Here is a 14,238-nt window from a genome sequence, read left to right on the forward strand (position 1 = left end):
TTTTCCGCCGACAGCGCAGCCGCAGTAGGAACGCTCGCAGCGCTGCGTTGTGATTGGCTGACGAGAGCTCCTGACGTCATCGCCTCTGCACTGAAGCCCACTTTAACGCTTTAATTTTATGAATTAAAATAAATAAAATTCAGCAGCAGAAGAAAAGTGTAAGAGGGCCTGCATTCATTCCCACGTTCACACACCGCAGTCTTTTATGTGGCTGCATTAACGTGCCATGGAGAAGCAGCCAGACAGCGGTTATATGCTCTGAAGGTGCTGCTTCTGAGTGTTGAGGTGAGATAAAGTCAGACATGCTGAGCAGAGCTTGATCTTCAGGGCTGATACGAGCAACCGCTCTGCAGCCAGAAGCATAGATAACACACACACACACACACACACACACACACACACACACACACACACACACACTCCTCAGACTCACTGCAACAGGCGGAGAAGAGACTGCTGTCCTCTTTAAAGGTAAAAGTAAACTGTCTTACTTTTGTCTATTTTTTTAATATTAGTGATTATCTGTGATCTGTGGTTTATCACTTCATTTAATAAAATTTTATTACATTTTTAAATAAGTTTTGTGGGCACATATGACTACTGCTTCTGACACACATGGATAAATGTACAAATGTGTGTGTGTATATATATATATATATATATATATATATATATATACACACACACACACACATTTATATATACATATATATATAGATAAGTATATATATACATAGATACGTAGTTAAGTGTATACAAATGTGTATATATATATATACATAGATAAGTATATACAAATTTGTATATATGCATAGATAAGTATGTGCAAATTTATATATATATACATAGGTAAGTATATACAAATTATATACAAATTATTTAAATTTGTATATAGACATAGATAAGTGTGTACAAATTTAGTGTATACAAATGTATGTATATACAGATAAGTGTGTATAAATTTAGTGTATACAAATGTATGTATATACAGATAAGTGTGTACAAATTTAGTGTATACAAATGTATGTATATACAGATAAGTGTGTATAAATTTAGTGTATACAAATGTATGTATATACAGATAAGTGTATATAAATTTAGTGTATACAAATGTATGTATATACAGATAAGTGTGTACAAATTTAGTGTATACAAATGTATGTATATACAGATAAGTGTGTATAAATGTAGTGTATACAAATGTATGTATATACAGATAAGTGTGTATAAATTTAGTGTATACAAATGTATATATACATAGATAAGTGTATCCAATTTTGTATCTATACATAGTTAAGGGTAAGGACATTTTGTTACTTAAAAACTAAAAATAAACTGTTGCACACTATCTTAATCTTTTAGTTGGTTTTTATTATTATTTTTTAATTTAGGAAATTAAATGTTTAGCAAAAAAAGTAGCAACAAAATTTAGATAGCATACCTGAATTAACAGTACTGCAATGCTGGGAACCAGTTCAGTCCTTAGATTCCTAGAAATATTAAATGGAATTCAGTTGTTACATAGTAGTATGAGTTAGGAATGTGCCCACCAGCAGGTATTGATTAAGATCACCCTTTATAGCCATTACACAGCAGTGCTACTGGAAAAGAAAATCACATTTAACCCATTCAATAGTAGAGAATACACATACACGCCAGACAGCTAGTACCACCCAGAGTGCCACTTTAGCACCTCTGGAGAAGTTGGGCCTTGCTCAAGGGTACCTTAGCCATGAATGTGGAGGAAAGTGCCTTTAGCTATTCCCTACTTTCTACCTTCTAGTCCCAAACCAGCTTCTCTAACCTCTAGGCCGTGACTGACCTTAGGCCAGGTCACATTGCAATACAGAAATACATGTTATTTTATGATTTTATGATGTTTTATGATGCCAAACCGTCCCTAATTAGATCTGCTCTGTTGTGGCAGACGCTAAGCTCATCATGGCTACAGAAGTAAATGGGGAATCTGCTAGACCTTTCTTTGTGGGGAAGAAGACAGACCTTGTTGAGGCCAAACGCTCCAAAATCACAGTAGGAGAGAGGGACATAATCATTATTCACCACCAGGGGACTTTCTACTCCATGGACCAGCACTGCTACCGTGAGTGACCTACAAAGTATTCTCCTGCAGACTTTGAGTTTTTGTGTGTGTGTGTGTGTGTGTGTGTGTGTGTGTGTGGTTCATGCTTCTCTACCTGTAGTCCATGACTTAGTGTAACCAGTAGATGGAGACACAGCTGTGGTCATTAAATGTTGCTTGTGCTGAGCTGGTGCATCCGCAGCATCACTCTCAAGGACTTTGTATTCTAACAGCTACCTCAATCTTAGGATCTAAATAAATGAAATGCCCAGACATTCAAATCTATCCATTGTTTATTAATTATGGTTTTGCACCGACTGATGGTTGAACTTGGTGGGAGCACACTGGGAGCTGCAGGTCTTAAGAGTGAGGAGAGATTTTTGAGGTAACACGATTTATCCAAAGACCCTAGGAGGATTTGCACATTTGAATAAAGCCGTGTGATTTCCCTGCGGAAGATCCCTGCAGCTTTCAGGTAAAGAAAGCCAGATGCTGGAAGCAGCACAGTGAATGGCTACGCTCTTAAAAATACAGGTGCTACGAGCGATGCCAGGCAATAACCATTTCTGGATCCATAAAGAGCCCAAAAACACTTGCTCAATTATTGTTTCTTCTAAAATCAGGGGTATTAAAAATAGTATATGACCGTACTGTCCAGGGAAGGCTTTCTACTAGACTTTGGAGCATTGCTGTGAGGATTTGATTGCATACAGTAAGGTCGTGTAAGGATGTTGGGTGATCACCACCCCACCTCCACTATTCCCAACGCATCCTAAAAATATTGGATTGAGCACCATCCATCATTCCAGAGAACACTGCAGTTCCACTTCTCCACAGAGAGTCCTATTCTATTGGCAGACAAGCTGTGTTAGCAGTGGGTGCAATGTAAAAGAGCTGAATGCGTTCATTAGTTGGTGTCCAGTGTGTATGCCTGAAGATTTAAAGATTTAAAGCAGTCCATGAAAAGGTTCTTTACCAATTGTAAGGGAGCTTCTTTATAGAACCAAAAGTGGTTCTTCTTTGGCCTCCTAAGAAGCATTTGTAGATCCTGTATTTTTAAGTGTGTGTGTGTGTGTGTGTGTGTGTGAGAGAGAGAGATCAGGCATGTTGACAATAAAGAAAACAATAGCCAGAACAGCAAAAACAGTGTGTATACCAGGTAATGTCTCTATCCATGTACTAATACAACCCTCTTTTCAACAGATGCTGGTGGATCTTTGATAAATGGAGATATTGAGGTGAGCTTCATTAACTGACCTTAACCCCTTAACTCAGAAAGGCGTATCACACACTAAGGTGTATAACTCAGTAACTACAGGCACTTCTGTACAAACTAGTGGGGCTATTCTTTGGTAGTAGACGTTTGCAATAACACTTCCAGCCCACTGGCGGAACATGGGTGGTTTAAAGGAACAGAGTGAGATGGTCTAATAGCAAAATTCACTATCACCTCATTTGTTTATATTGGAATGGAGTGAATTGCTGTTTGTCATTGCTGTAGATGAAAGAGTTGGGTGATACATGAAGCCATTTTCATACACTCAATGAGAACGTTATTAGGAACACCTGTACACCTGCTGATCTCCTGCAGTTGTCAGCACAGAGTTTAGTCAGAATGCTGTCATAAAGTGACACATCCAGTGAGCAGCAGGTCTGCAGTTCTGCAGGTGGAAACGTCTTGTTGATTAGAGAGGTCAACAGAGAATGGCCAGACTGGTTGAAAAGGCTACAGTAGCTCAGATAACCACTCTGTACAACTGTGGTGGGCAGAAAAGCTTCTCAGAATGCACAACACGTCCAAGACGTCCTTGAGGCACATGGGCTACAACAGCAGAAGACCACTTCTTGCATACGGCATGATGATGCACCATGTCGCAAAGCTTAAGTCATCTCAAACTGGTTTTCATGAACATGACAATGAGTTCAGTGTTCCTCTGTGGCCTTTCCTTGTCAAATGATCTGAATCCAGTAGAATGGCTTTGTGATGTTCGAGAGCATCCTCACAGCAATGCTCCTCCAAATCTAGTAGAAAGCCTTCTTCCCTAGACAGTAGAGACAGTGACTCCAGCAAATACCATTGATTTTGGAAGACACTATGAAAAAGCAGGGCTTTGTGATGTTAGAGAGAGGAAAGGGAGGTCCTATCTAGTATTAGTAGTATAGTGTTCCTGACCGAGTGATGGGTGAGGGTACAGTCATGTGAAAAAATTAGGCCACCCCATGAAAACCACTGTCGTTTCCGGAGATCTGATCTTCATGTGATCAATGCTGAGAGATGGAGGTCATATAACTAAATGTCTTTAAGCATAATTTATTAAATGGAATTAATAGAAATGGAATTAAGGTAAAAGTAAACACCCCCACATTTATTACTACTTTAAATGTGTAGAATTATGGTCAGGAGCAGAAATTCAGCTGCAGATGATCAGAACATGGTTAGAGAGGATTCTTTAAACCTCGGACGTTAAGTCTGGTTTGCTCTTGATGGTTGAAGTGAGTGGTGAAGATGATCACCATGGCCAGATCCAAAGAGCTCTCTGAGGCCTTCAGAAAGAAGGTTGTAGATGCAGATGAGTCTGGGAAGGGATTTAAAAAGATCTCAGAACAGCAAGTAATTAAAAGCAAGTAAAAAAAGGCTGAAAGAAAGTGCTGAAAATGAAAATTTCTTTACAAGTCTACAAGTTTGATGCCTAGTATCAATCAGACAAGTGAAATGTAGAGATTAATCATTGTGGCTAAACTTAAAAACATCCTGAATTCTAATAACCCTAGATGGCACTTTCCAAAAAGCAGCAATATTGATTGATTCATGTGGTAATGCATAATACCACATAATACCACAGCCTGAACACCTATAAATTACCTCAAATGTATTAGTAAGAAATTAATTATTCTAATATTTGCTCTTTTTTCTTTATCTGAAAGTTTCTTAAATAATTTTTTTCTACAGGAATTAAACAACATGCTGTGTATTGTGTGTCCAAAGCACAAGTACAAGATCAGCCTGGAAGAGGGCGAGGGGATTTACAAGGCCTCTAATCCTAAAGAACCAACCCAGCCCCCTCGCTGGTATTCCAAAGGCATTAAGCAGCGAGTGCACAAGGTGACTGAGGTGGATGGGGACATCTTTGTGACGTTGTCTGATTGTCCCGGGTGGATTGAGTCAGACTATTACCAGAATGAAAAGGGCAGAGAAGAGCTGAAGAAGGCCCAGGATGATGAATCGAACTGCTAAGTATCTGGCACAACCTGAGACGACCGCTTCGGAGCACGGCATTAGTTTCTGCACATTCTATGAACTGTTATATAAGCTACACTATATGTCCAAATGTTTGTGGACACGCCTTCTAATAGTAATCGTCTAGTCCCTGTAGAGAAGTACTGCTAATAGAATAGGATTCCCTGGAGCAGATAAACATGAACCTAGAGGGGGTATGAAGCCCCCCAGCATTGAGCTGTGGAGCAGTGGAAGAACTGTGTTCTCTGGAGTGATGGATGGTGCTCCATCCATTACTGTTGGGATGTTTGGGATGAGGTGGGATGGTGGTGATCATCCAACATCCTGAACAGTAGAGACAGTTACTCCAGCAAATACACCTGCTTTTGAAAGAAACAGGAGAAAGAGCAGGCGTCCCAATACTTTTGTCCATATAGTGCATGTGTCTAAACATCTGCAGGCACCTGCTTTTGCAGTGTTTCTTCTAAAATCAAGGGTAACGGTAGATTGTTCCTCCTCTGTTACTGCAGTAACAGCCTCTACACTTCTTTGAAAGGTTTAATGTTAGAACATTGCTATGTGGATCTGACTGCATTCAGCCACAAGAGCATGAGTGATGTCAAGTAGTGATGTTGGATAAGAGGTTTTTGCAGTTCAATTAATTTCAAAGTATTGAATGGAGCTCCTCTGATTCATGGCTCATGGCTTTATACCCCTCCAGCCTGACGCTTGGCTTTGGACATGGTGACATTAGGCTCATGTGCATTTGCTCCAGAGTCCCCTATGACATATGGCATACCTTTACCTTTGGACATATAGAGTACAATACTAATCATTTTAGACCATTTCTTACTCGTTCAGTTCAGAACAGTACAGCTGACAGTGATCATGTGCCGAGTATAGCAGTTTCTTTTTTTAGGTGCTAACTGTCTGCAGTAATAAGAGACTTCCAGGATTGTATTCTACTGTAGCTGACAGCCTGGATTTCCTTTGATAACCCAGTCCAGCAGCCCATTCATCATCGCTGCACTGAAAGACACCACTGCTCTCTTGGTACATAAATCAACAGAATGTGTTTCTCATTTGTTCTTCTTATGTTTCTGTATTATAGTCTCTGGTAATGTAAATGTGTACATTTCAACAACCAAACTGTTCAAGATGAAGATATTTAATAAAATAATTCATGATGAAATCATCGTTCTGTGTCAGATATAGAGATGATGTTTTGAGGAGAAAACACTCTTTCAATACTGTATGTCCTACACTGTCCAACATACACTGTCTGTCCAAATTACACAATAGTTTATATTGTGGAGTTCGTCAGTGCTTAAAGAACCCTGACCAACTGCTGGTTTCATCACAGCAGTTATGTGTGAGTAGTTATGTTTATTAAGATGCAGTGCAGCAGATTTTGATATAAATCACTGTACTCAGTGTGGGAGAGTATTTGCAGTTTTTTTACAAATTTGCCTCTATGAAAGCAGTTTGTCAGAATTATGCGTATTAAAGAATGCAAAAATGATTGTGTATTGTGAAATTATACACAATAATTTACCTTTAAATAGATAGTTCTAAAAACAATGATTTTGCATGTGAACATGAAGTTTATCAGACTTCTGCAACATTAGTGTGGCAATTAATTCAGTAATTAATGGTTTTACATAATTATTAAATAATATCTAAACAATAGCAATAATGTATAATACATTAAATAAATAATAATTAATACAAAAATATTAAAATATAACTAGATACATGTTATCTGCCCTCTGGTGGAGTATCAGCGCACTGCATGCACCAGAAAACTACAGATTTCTAAGTTTGACTTGGGTTAAAGCAGCTCAGAGTATAAATGGTTAAACAGTTTAGTCTTCTTTCTGTTTTCATTAGTTGTGAGCAATAAATTCCTGATATAGAAAAATACAATACAAAATAAAAGTCATATATGTAGAGTGTTTTTTAATCCTTTTTTTTTCTAATAATTGGTCAGAAGTTAATTGGTCAAGTAAATGATTTGATGCTTCGGGCTTTAATTGGATAGGGTTTGTAAATGGGGGCCCAATGTCCACCTCAGAGTGGTGATTTCTCTGTTCAAACACACCTGATTTAACTCAACAGTTAATTATCAGGCTTAGCTGGACCTACTGTGCTGGACCTACCAGGTCTGTCCTGTCGTACTCCGGACCAAGAACAATTTAGAAACCTTTATTTTTTAGAGTGTATTCAGATTTGAAACTGGTGAGGAGATGAGTAACAGGTATAGAGGCACTACTCAGGTGCTCCATTAGAATATGAGGTTCATCTCTGGTCTCACCTGACACAGCGTTCCTCCATGCTGCGATTATGCTGGAGGCATGGCAAATAAACTGCGTCTGCATCCATGACTGTACATCTCAGCGTACAGTGCAGGGATACACTGCACACAGCCACAGTGAGATCATAGCCAGTCTTAACGCATGTTGCCATATCTGGGACGCACCTGCAAGGGGGCCAGAGACATTGTCACCATTTAAACTGGGCCAGTCTTACTTGATCTCATCATGCATGTCTAAGGCTGTGCGCTCCTATAGCTGAGACAAGAGGAAACCAGGGATGTGGAAGCATGACTTAGTAGATATGCAATGGTATCTTACCCCATCTATGTAGGTTATTTAGTATTCCTCCACAAAACACCCCTCATATCCACTATTTCCATTGATGGCCTGCAAAATAACAAGACTGGAACAGGGAATTAACCCTTTCAAATCTAAACCATTGAATTCTTCTTTAAACTTTGCATATGTGACTTTTATTATGGATCATATTTAATACATCCAGGATCTATTGCACTTTTTTATGTTTTTATTTTTTCTTCCCAAAAGTATATAAATACAAATATGCAGTGTATATATATATGTGTGTTTTTTTTTTATATATATATTTTTTTATAATTGGTTAGAAGGTCGAATTAAAAAAAAAAAGAATTCTGGCAATTATTTGATGCTTCAGGTTTAAAAGGTTAACCCCTTAACACGGAAAGGCTTATTACACACTAAGGTGTATTAGCCAGGGACTTCTGTACAAACTGGTGGGGCTATTCCATGGTAATAGAAGTTTGTAATATCATCTTTGGCCCCCCCAGAGGTCGACGTGTGTTTTAAGTACATGCAGGATTTATTGCTCATTTTATTTATGTTTTTATTTTTACCCAATTTATCTGACACATGCGCAACCAGCCACCGCCTCACCATCCGAGAGCAAGGCCAATTTTGCTCTCTCAGGCTCTGGCTGCTGAGTTGCCTCTACTCCAGTCATTTCACACATTCAGAGCACTGATTATCTGGATTATGTCTTATTTATGTGATTATGTGTTATTTAATGTATTGCATTTCTATTAGTCCATTTGTTATGCAATCTGGACATGTAAAGAACAACTGCCAGATTCAATTAGGTCAAAAAGTAAAAAAAGTAAAAAAAAAAGAAGAAGATACAAGGTTTTTGTGTAGCAGTGAAAATACATTTCTATAATTAAGATTAATTATTTAATTATCACTCTGATGGCACAGATGTTCTCACTAATATGTATCATACACTCTACACTTGGCTTTAAAGGGTTAAAGGGCATTTTTTTTCAGAATTTGTGCATTATTTACTCACCAATTAAATGGCTATATTTACAGTGCAGACTCTGCGACATCTGCTTCCATTCAGCACTACTGTTAATAAATCTGGGCTCGCCGGTTCCTCTACAAGAAGCCATTCCACTCCAAACTACCATGAGTGACTCTGTTTTCAGCTCAAACACTGAATTATGCTGAAATAAAAAATGGTAAAAATCCTCTATATACATTCATGGTTTAGTGACGTCCTACATTCAAAAGTCTCACCCATATGCTGAATAATATGTGCTCTCTTTATACATAACAACATTCAGCACTTTCACAAATCTGTCTATGCAGCAATGTACTGACCAGCTTGTAAAACAACTGGGATCACACATAGACCTCATTGATTAGGAATTTATGAATCTAGTTAACTGAGCAGCTCTTAACAGCACAGTACAGAGTGGACATACAGTGCCTACACATTACATATCTACATCATTTCAGCCATTACATTAGTACCACTAACAGGTGAAGTAAAAAAACATTGATTATCTATCTACAGTGGCTTCATCAAGAACCAAACTGTGATGGCCAGACAGCTGGGCCAGAACATCTCCAAAACACCAGGCAGGTCTTGGGGGATTTACCCAGTATATATGGTCAGGCCCTCAACCTCATCACTTACGGGACTTATAGGATCTGCTGCTAACATCTTGGTGCCAGATACCACAGGACACCTTTATAGGTCTTGTGTCACATGCTTCCATGTCTGAAATGCTCAGCTCTGTTGTGGCGGCACAAGGGGTACCCACTCAATATTAGGCAGGTTGTGTTAATGTTATGGCTGATCAGTGTATAATGGAGTTGCTAAATATGTCAGAATATTGCTGCCATAATTTTTTTTTTTTATATTTGATTAATTAATTTATCTTTTATGTTAATTAAACCTTCTAGCTTTAATTACAGTGTGTAAACCAGGACAAATGGACCAAAAGAAATGCATTAACAAATTATAAATCAATTCTAAATGTTATATGTTAATATAACTAAATTTTGCCTTGCATTAAAAGTCACAGCCAGGGCTTGATTTGAGGGGGATGGAAGTGGAGGACAATATCCTTTCTCTTTATACTGGAAAACTGTCATCATCCCTGTTCCACTTTGGATGAACTGAGGGTTGTTTATTTGTTGTAATTTAAAGATCTAATGTCTATAGAATGAAAAAAACAATATTATAGAGAAATAAGAGCTTATTATACTTCCAACATTTGTCTGAACCCAGACTTGAACCCAGCCATATATTTACAACATAGACACTGAGGCCTGGTTCCATTCACCCCTCACTGTAAGTTAGTTTCCATGCAATGAGCTATTTTACTCCAGACCACCATGACCATGACTTTGCTTACACCTCAAACACTGATATGCTGATTTTTGGAATACCTATATATCTTCCCTTTAAACATTCATGTTTTAGTATTGTTCAACATGAGCCTAAAACTCATCCATATGCTCAACATGTGTTGCCTTAATGACCAATATCAAAAATGACCTGCAACCATGTAATCTGTAAAATATCCGTAAAAGTACAGAAAAAGTACAAAAGACAGTTTATTACCTGGATTTTTGCTTTTGTTCTTTCATCAATTAAAACGTAACAGTTTTTATCTGTAAATTAACATACTTTTCATTTTTTACAGATTTTGTTCATTATATCAGTCTTTCAGCACCGATTAAACAGATATGTCTTGTAAATTTACACATTTTTCTTTTTTTTTTTTACTGATTATTTCCATTATTTTACATTATTTGGCACCACATTTTAGCACCACAGATACTTTCCATCCATCATAATGTTTTTTGTTTTTTTTTGTTGTCCTCCCTAATCAATCAAATGTTGTTTTTTTTTACTAAATGTTTAAATTATTTTACAGTATTTCCTAATCAGTTCCTTTAATTCTTTAATCTTTCTGTAATTCTTTTTTTTTTTATATGAAAGCTCTCCACCACCACGCTACACAGATTGTCTTCAGCTCATTTTTGACCCTTAGAACAAGAGGAGGGTACAGAACGATAAGACTACCCAAGGGTAAATAAGCTGTGGGCACTTTTGACCACCTACTGGTTTTGACAGTGACGTCATTAAAATGATGTTAAAGTGTTAACACTGGTTCTCTGGCCTCGGTGGGATGAAGAGGTTCCAGTCCAGTGAAGTTAATATTACGTCCTGTCTGGAGACATCTTGTAAATTGAATGGCCCAGGATGTGCTTTTATTCTCCAGTCCAGTGGTTATTAATGATATGCACAGCTTTTTTTTTCTTCCTGCCTGCGGAGTGGCAGAGTTTAGTGGGCCGAGAATTTCTGTAGGGGGCATATAAATGTGCTCTCATGCAGAACTAATTTGCCTCTCTACAGTAACCCACCATGCCCTGATGGAACAACTGCTCTTTGGCGCAAGCTTACTCAAAACAACAAAAAAATCCTCACTGTGCCGAGACTACGTCACACCGGCCGAAGGCAAGTCAAGTAGGCTAATTTTGCAATCGCAGTGTTTAGTCAAATTTGCTAAATATAGCACAGAAGTCTGTATCTTTCCACTCTTGGATTATCATTGTCTGTCAAGCTGAACAGATGACGTTCCCCATAAATACATGAATAAGCATTCACTGGGGCGAGCAGGAGCCCTGATACAAAAGAAGGCATTGAGGGAAGCAGTATCCTTCGTTTCTTTCGACCTCACATCCTGTTACATTAGTATTTTAAGAAACAACCTTGGCACGCTGCGTGCCAGCAGTTTCCCACATCTGAATGAACTGCAAATAAAGTGGCTGTGCAAAGGAGAGAGCATGGAGGGCTTGCAATGGGCGGCAAACCATCCACTTCTGCATCATGCGTAGACTAGAAACGTGCAGTTTTCTGATGGAAACCACCACATCAGCCTCCTCTGTCCCACAGGATTAGAATTCTCTTGTCTCTACTCAACACTGAGGACAGTATAAGCTGCACGGGTGTTATTATTATCATCATCATTCTGAGCTGCGTGACTAATAGGAGTGACCAGAGGTTCAGACTCATCATTGTGCAGATGAAATCATAAAAATGGTTGTGCAGATAAAATGATGCTATTTCAGGAAATCTCTGAAAGGATGATCAAAAGGCAGCAGACGGGAGCAGTCTGGGTGTGAGGACTCTCAGATTCACTGCAACTCCTTTACTGAAGACAAGAAAATCTGATCAATCAGAGGAATAGGAACTGTCTTCTGCAATTCTTTAAAAAAACGAGTACACTGAAAGTCCACTACTTCTTGGTGAGGGTTGTGATGGATCTAGAACCTTGCAAGAATCATTGGGCGCAAGGCAGGAGTACCCTCTGGACTGGGCACCCACACTCACACCTACACTTCATATGGTTTATTGAGCCACTTTTGGTTCCATAAATGTAACCATGCTCATAATAGAGAGGTGTGAAGTGTGGAGAACCTTTAAACTGGTACAGAACCTTTCCATGAAGAAGCAACTGTGCTTCTAAGTGAGATTCAGACGTCTCTGTTAGAAGCACAGCATGAAATCCATGCAACATTCAGAGTGCACTAATTTACTAGTCCTTAGGATCACGAGGAGGCAAGCAGTTCCCAAGCTGTTTATAAATAAAGCCATCTACACTATATGTCCAAATGTTTGTGGACACCCTTTCTAATGAATGCATTCAGCTGGTTTAAGCTGCACTCATGCAGACACACAGCCTGTCTAGTCCCTGTGGAGAAGTACAGCCGATAGAATAGGACTCAAATAAACACGAACCTATTGGCACCATGCCAGCGGGGGCTAGATGGGGTTAAAGCGAGGTGAGATGGGGCGGTGATCATCCAACATTCTGACCTGATGACTAACTGCATGCCATCCAATCCTCACAGCAATGCTCCTCCGAAATCTAGTAGAAAGTCTTCTTCCCTGGACAGTACAGACAGTTACTCCAACAAAAGCAGGATGAACTCCTTGTAACGCCCTTGTTTTGAGCAGGTGTCCCAATACTTTTGTCCATTTAGTTTCCTCCAAGCATTTAGGCCTGCACTGCCAAACTACCACTCACACACTAGTGGAGATTTTACGTGCCGTTTCAGAGTGACTCATCTGACTGTGTTGCTTTTGTCCACCTGTGGTTTCTACACCACTGAACTCTCAGACGGCTGTCTTTGTAATGAGGGGGTTATGCGCTGCAGCCCTACTATAACATCCCTGTTTGTGTGCTTGTCTGATTTTGTCCTGCACTGACCTTCTCAGTCACGTGAGGAACAGCAGCTCTTCTGTTTTTTCTTACATACTGCACACTTGACCATCCTTGTCACTTTTGGCTAAATCACTGAATCAGCTGAACATCTCGGAGAGATTTTGGACCCACGTGTTGGACAGTGCCCTTCACCACCATCATCTAAATCACATCTGAGGGAATGTCTTGCTGAAGAACGGTGTCCCATCCCTCCAGTACTGTTCCACGGACTTGTTGAGTCAAAGCCAAGGTGCACTGAGACTGTTTCGGGGCTTGTGGTGGCCCAGCACTTCAGGTTGGCTTTTCTGTCAAAATGGTTATCTTCACTGACCCCACTGACCCGCACATAGACTACTGAGGGTTTAGTAATAGACAATCACTACACTACACTAAGAGAATAGGCTGTATCCAAGCAGTCACTGGGCTGGTACCCTCTTCCATTCCTTTAGTTGGAGAATATACACTATATGTCCAAAAGTTTGTGGACACCCCTTGTAATGAATGCATCTCGCTACTTTCAGTTGCACCCATTGCTGACACAGATCCCACACAGCTTGTCTAGCCCCTGTAGAGAAGTACTGCCAATAGAATAAGACTCTCTGGAGCAGATAAACATTGGCACAACCTATTGGCACCGTGCCTAATGCCAATGCTAGAGGGGTAGAAAGCCCCCAGCACTGAACTGTAGAGCAGTGGATACCTTTAGGATGAGTTGGGGAATTTGAGGATGAGGTAGAGAGGTGATCAGCCAACATCCTGACCTCACTAATGCTCTTACTGCTGAATGCCATCCAATACTCACAGCAATGCTCCTCCAAAATCTAGTGGAAAGCCTTCTTCTCTGGAGAGTAGAGACAGTTACTCCAACAAAAGCAGAAGAAAATCCTTTTTAATATCCTTGAATGATGAATGGGCAGGTGTCCCAATACTTTTGTCCATATAGTGTATATGTACCATCTCCTTTGAGCATACATTTGCATCGGATGTACCTTGGTAAAGAGAAGTGTACCTTTTCTGACAGTGTAGAGGAACCAATAGACTGCAAGAGTGGCACTCGTGAAGTGAAGTGAGTTCTATATAGTACTGAAA

The 14,238-nt window shown here is 39.4% G+C and overlaps 1 protein-coding gene across 1 annotated transcript; it reads left to right on the forward strand.

The window, feature by feature from the left end:
- The first annotated feature begins 1,932 nt into the window (after positions 1-1,932).
- rfesd (Rieske (Fe-S) domain containing) lies at positions 1,933-5,319 on the forward strand. The gene is made up of 3 exons (XM_072662361.1): positions 1,933-2,101; positions 3,284-3,318; positions 5,031-5,319. Exons 1-3 carry the CDS (start codon positions 1,942-1,944, stop codon positions 5,313-5,315), a joined length of 480 nt encoding a protein of 159 aa, XP_072518462.1. The 5' UTR covers positions 1,933-1,941; the 3' UTR covers positions 5,316-5,319.
- Positions 5,320-14,238: the final 8,919 nt, after the last annotated feature.

This window comes from Salminus brasiliensis, chromosome 18, assembly GCF_030463535.1.
Source record: "Salminus brasiliensis chromosome 18, fSalBra1.hap2, whole genome shotgun sequence".
Taxonomy (NCBI): Eukaryota; Metazoa; Chordata; class Actinopteri; order Characiformes; family Bryconidae; genus Salminus; species Salminus brasiliensis.

Coding starts and splice junctions, on each gene's coding strand:
- rfesd (XM_072662361.1), top strand. CDS start 1,942: ATGGCTACAGAAGTAAATGGGGAATCTGCTAGACCTTTCTTTGTGGGG. Junction 2,102..3,283: donor CATGGACCAGCACTGCTACC/GTGAGTGACCTA, acceptor TCTTTTCAACAG/ATGCTGGTGGATCTTTGATA. Junction 3,319..5,030: donor TGATAAATGGAGATATTGAG/GTGAGCTTCATT, acceptor TTTTTTCTACAG/GAATTAAACAACATGCTGTG.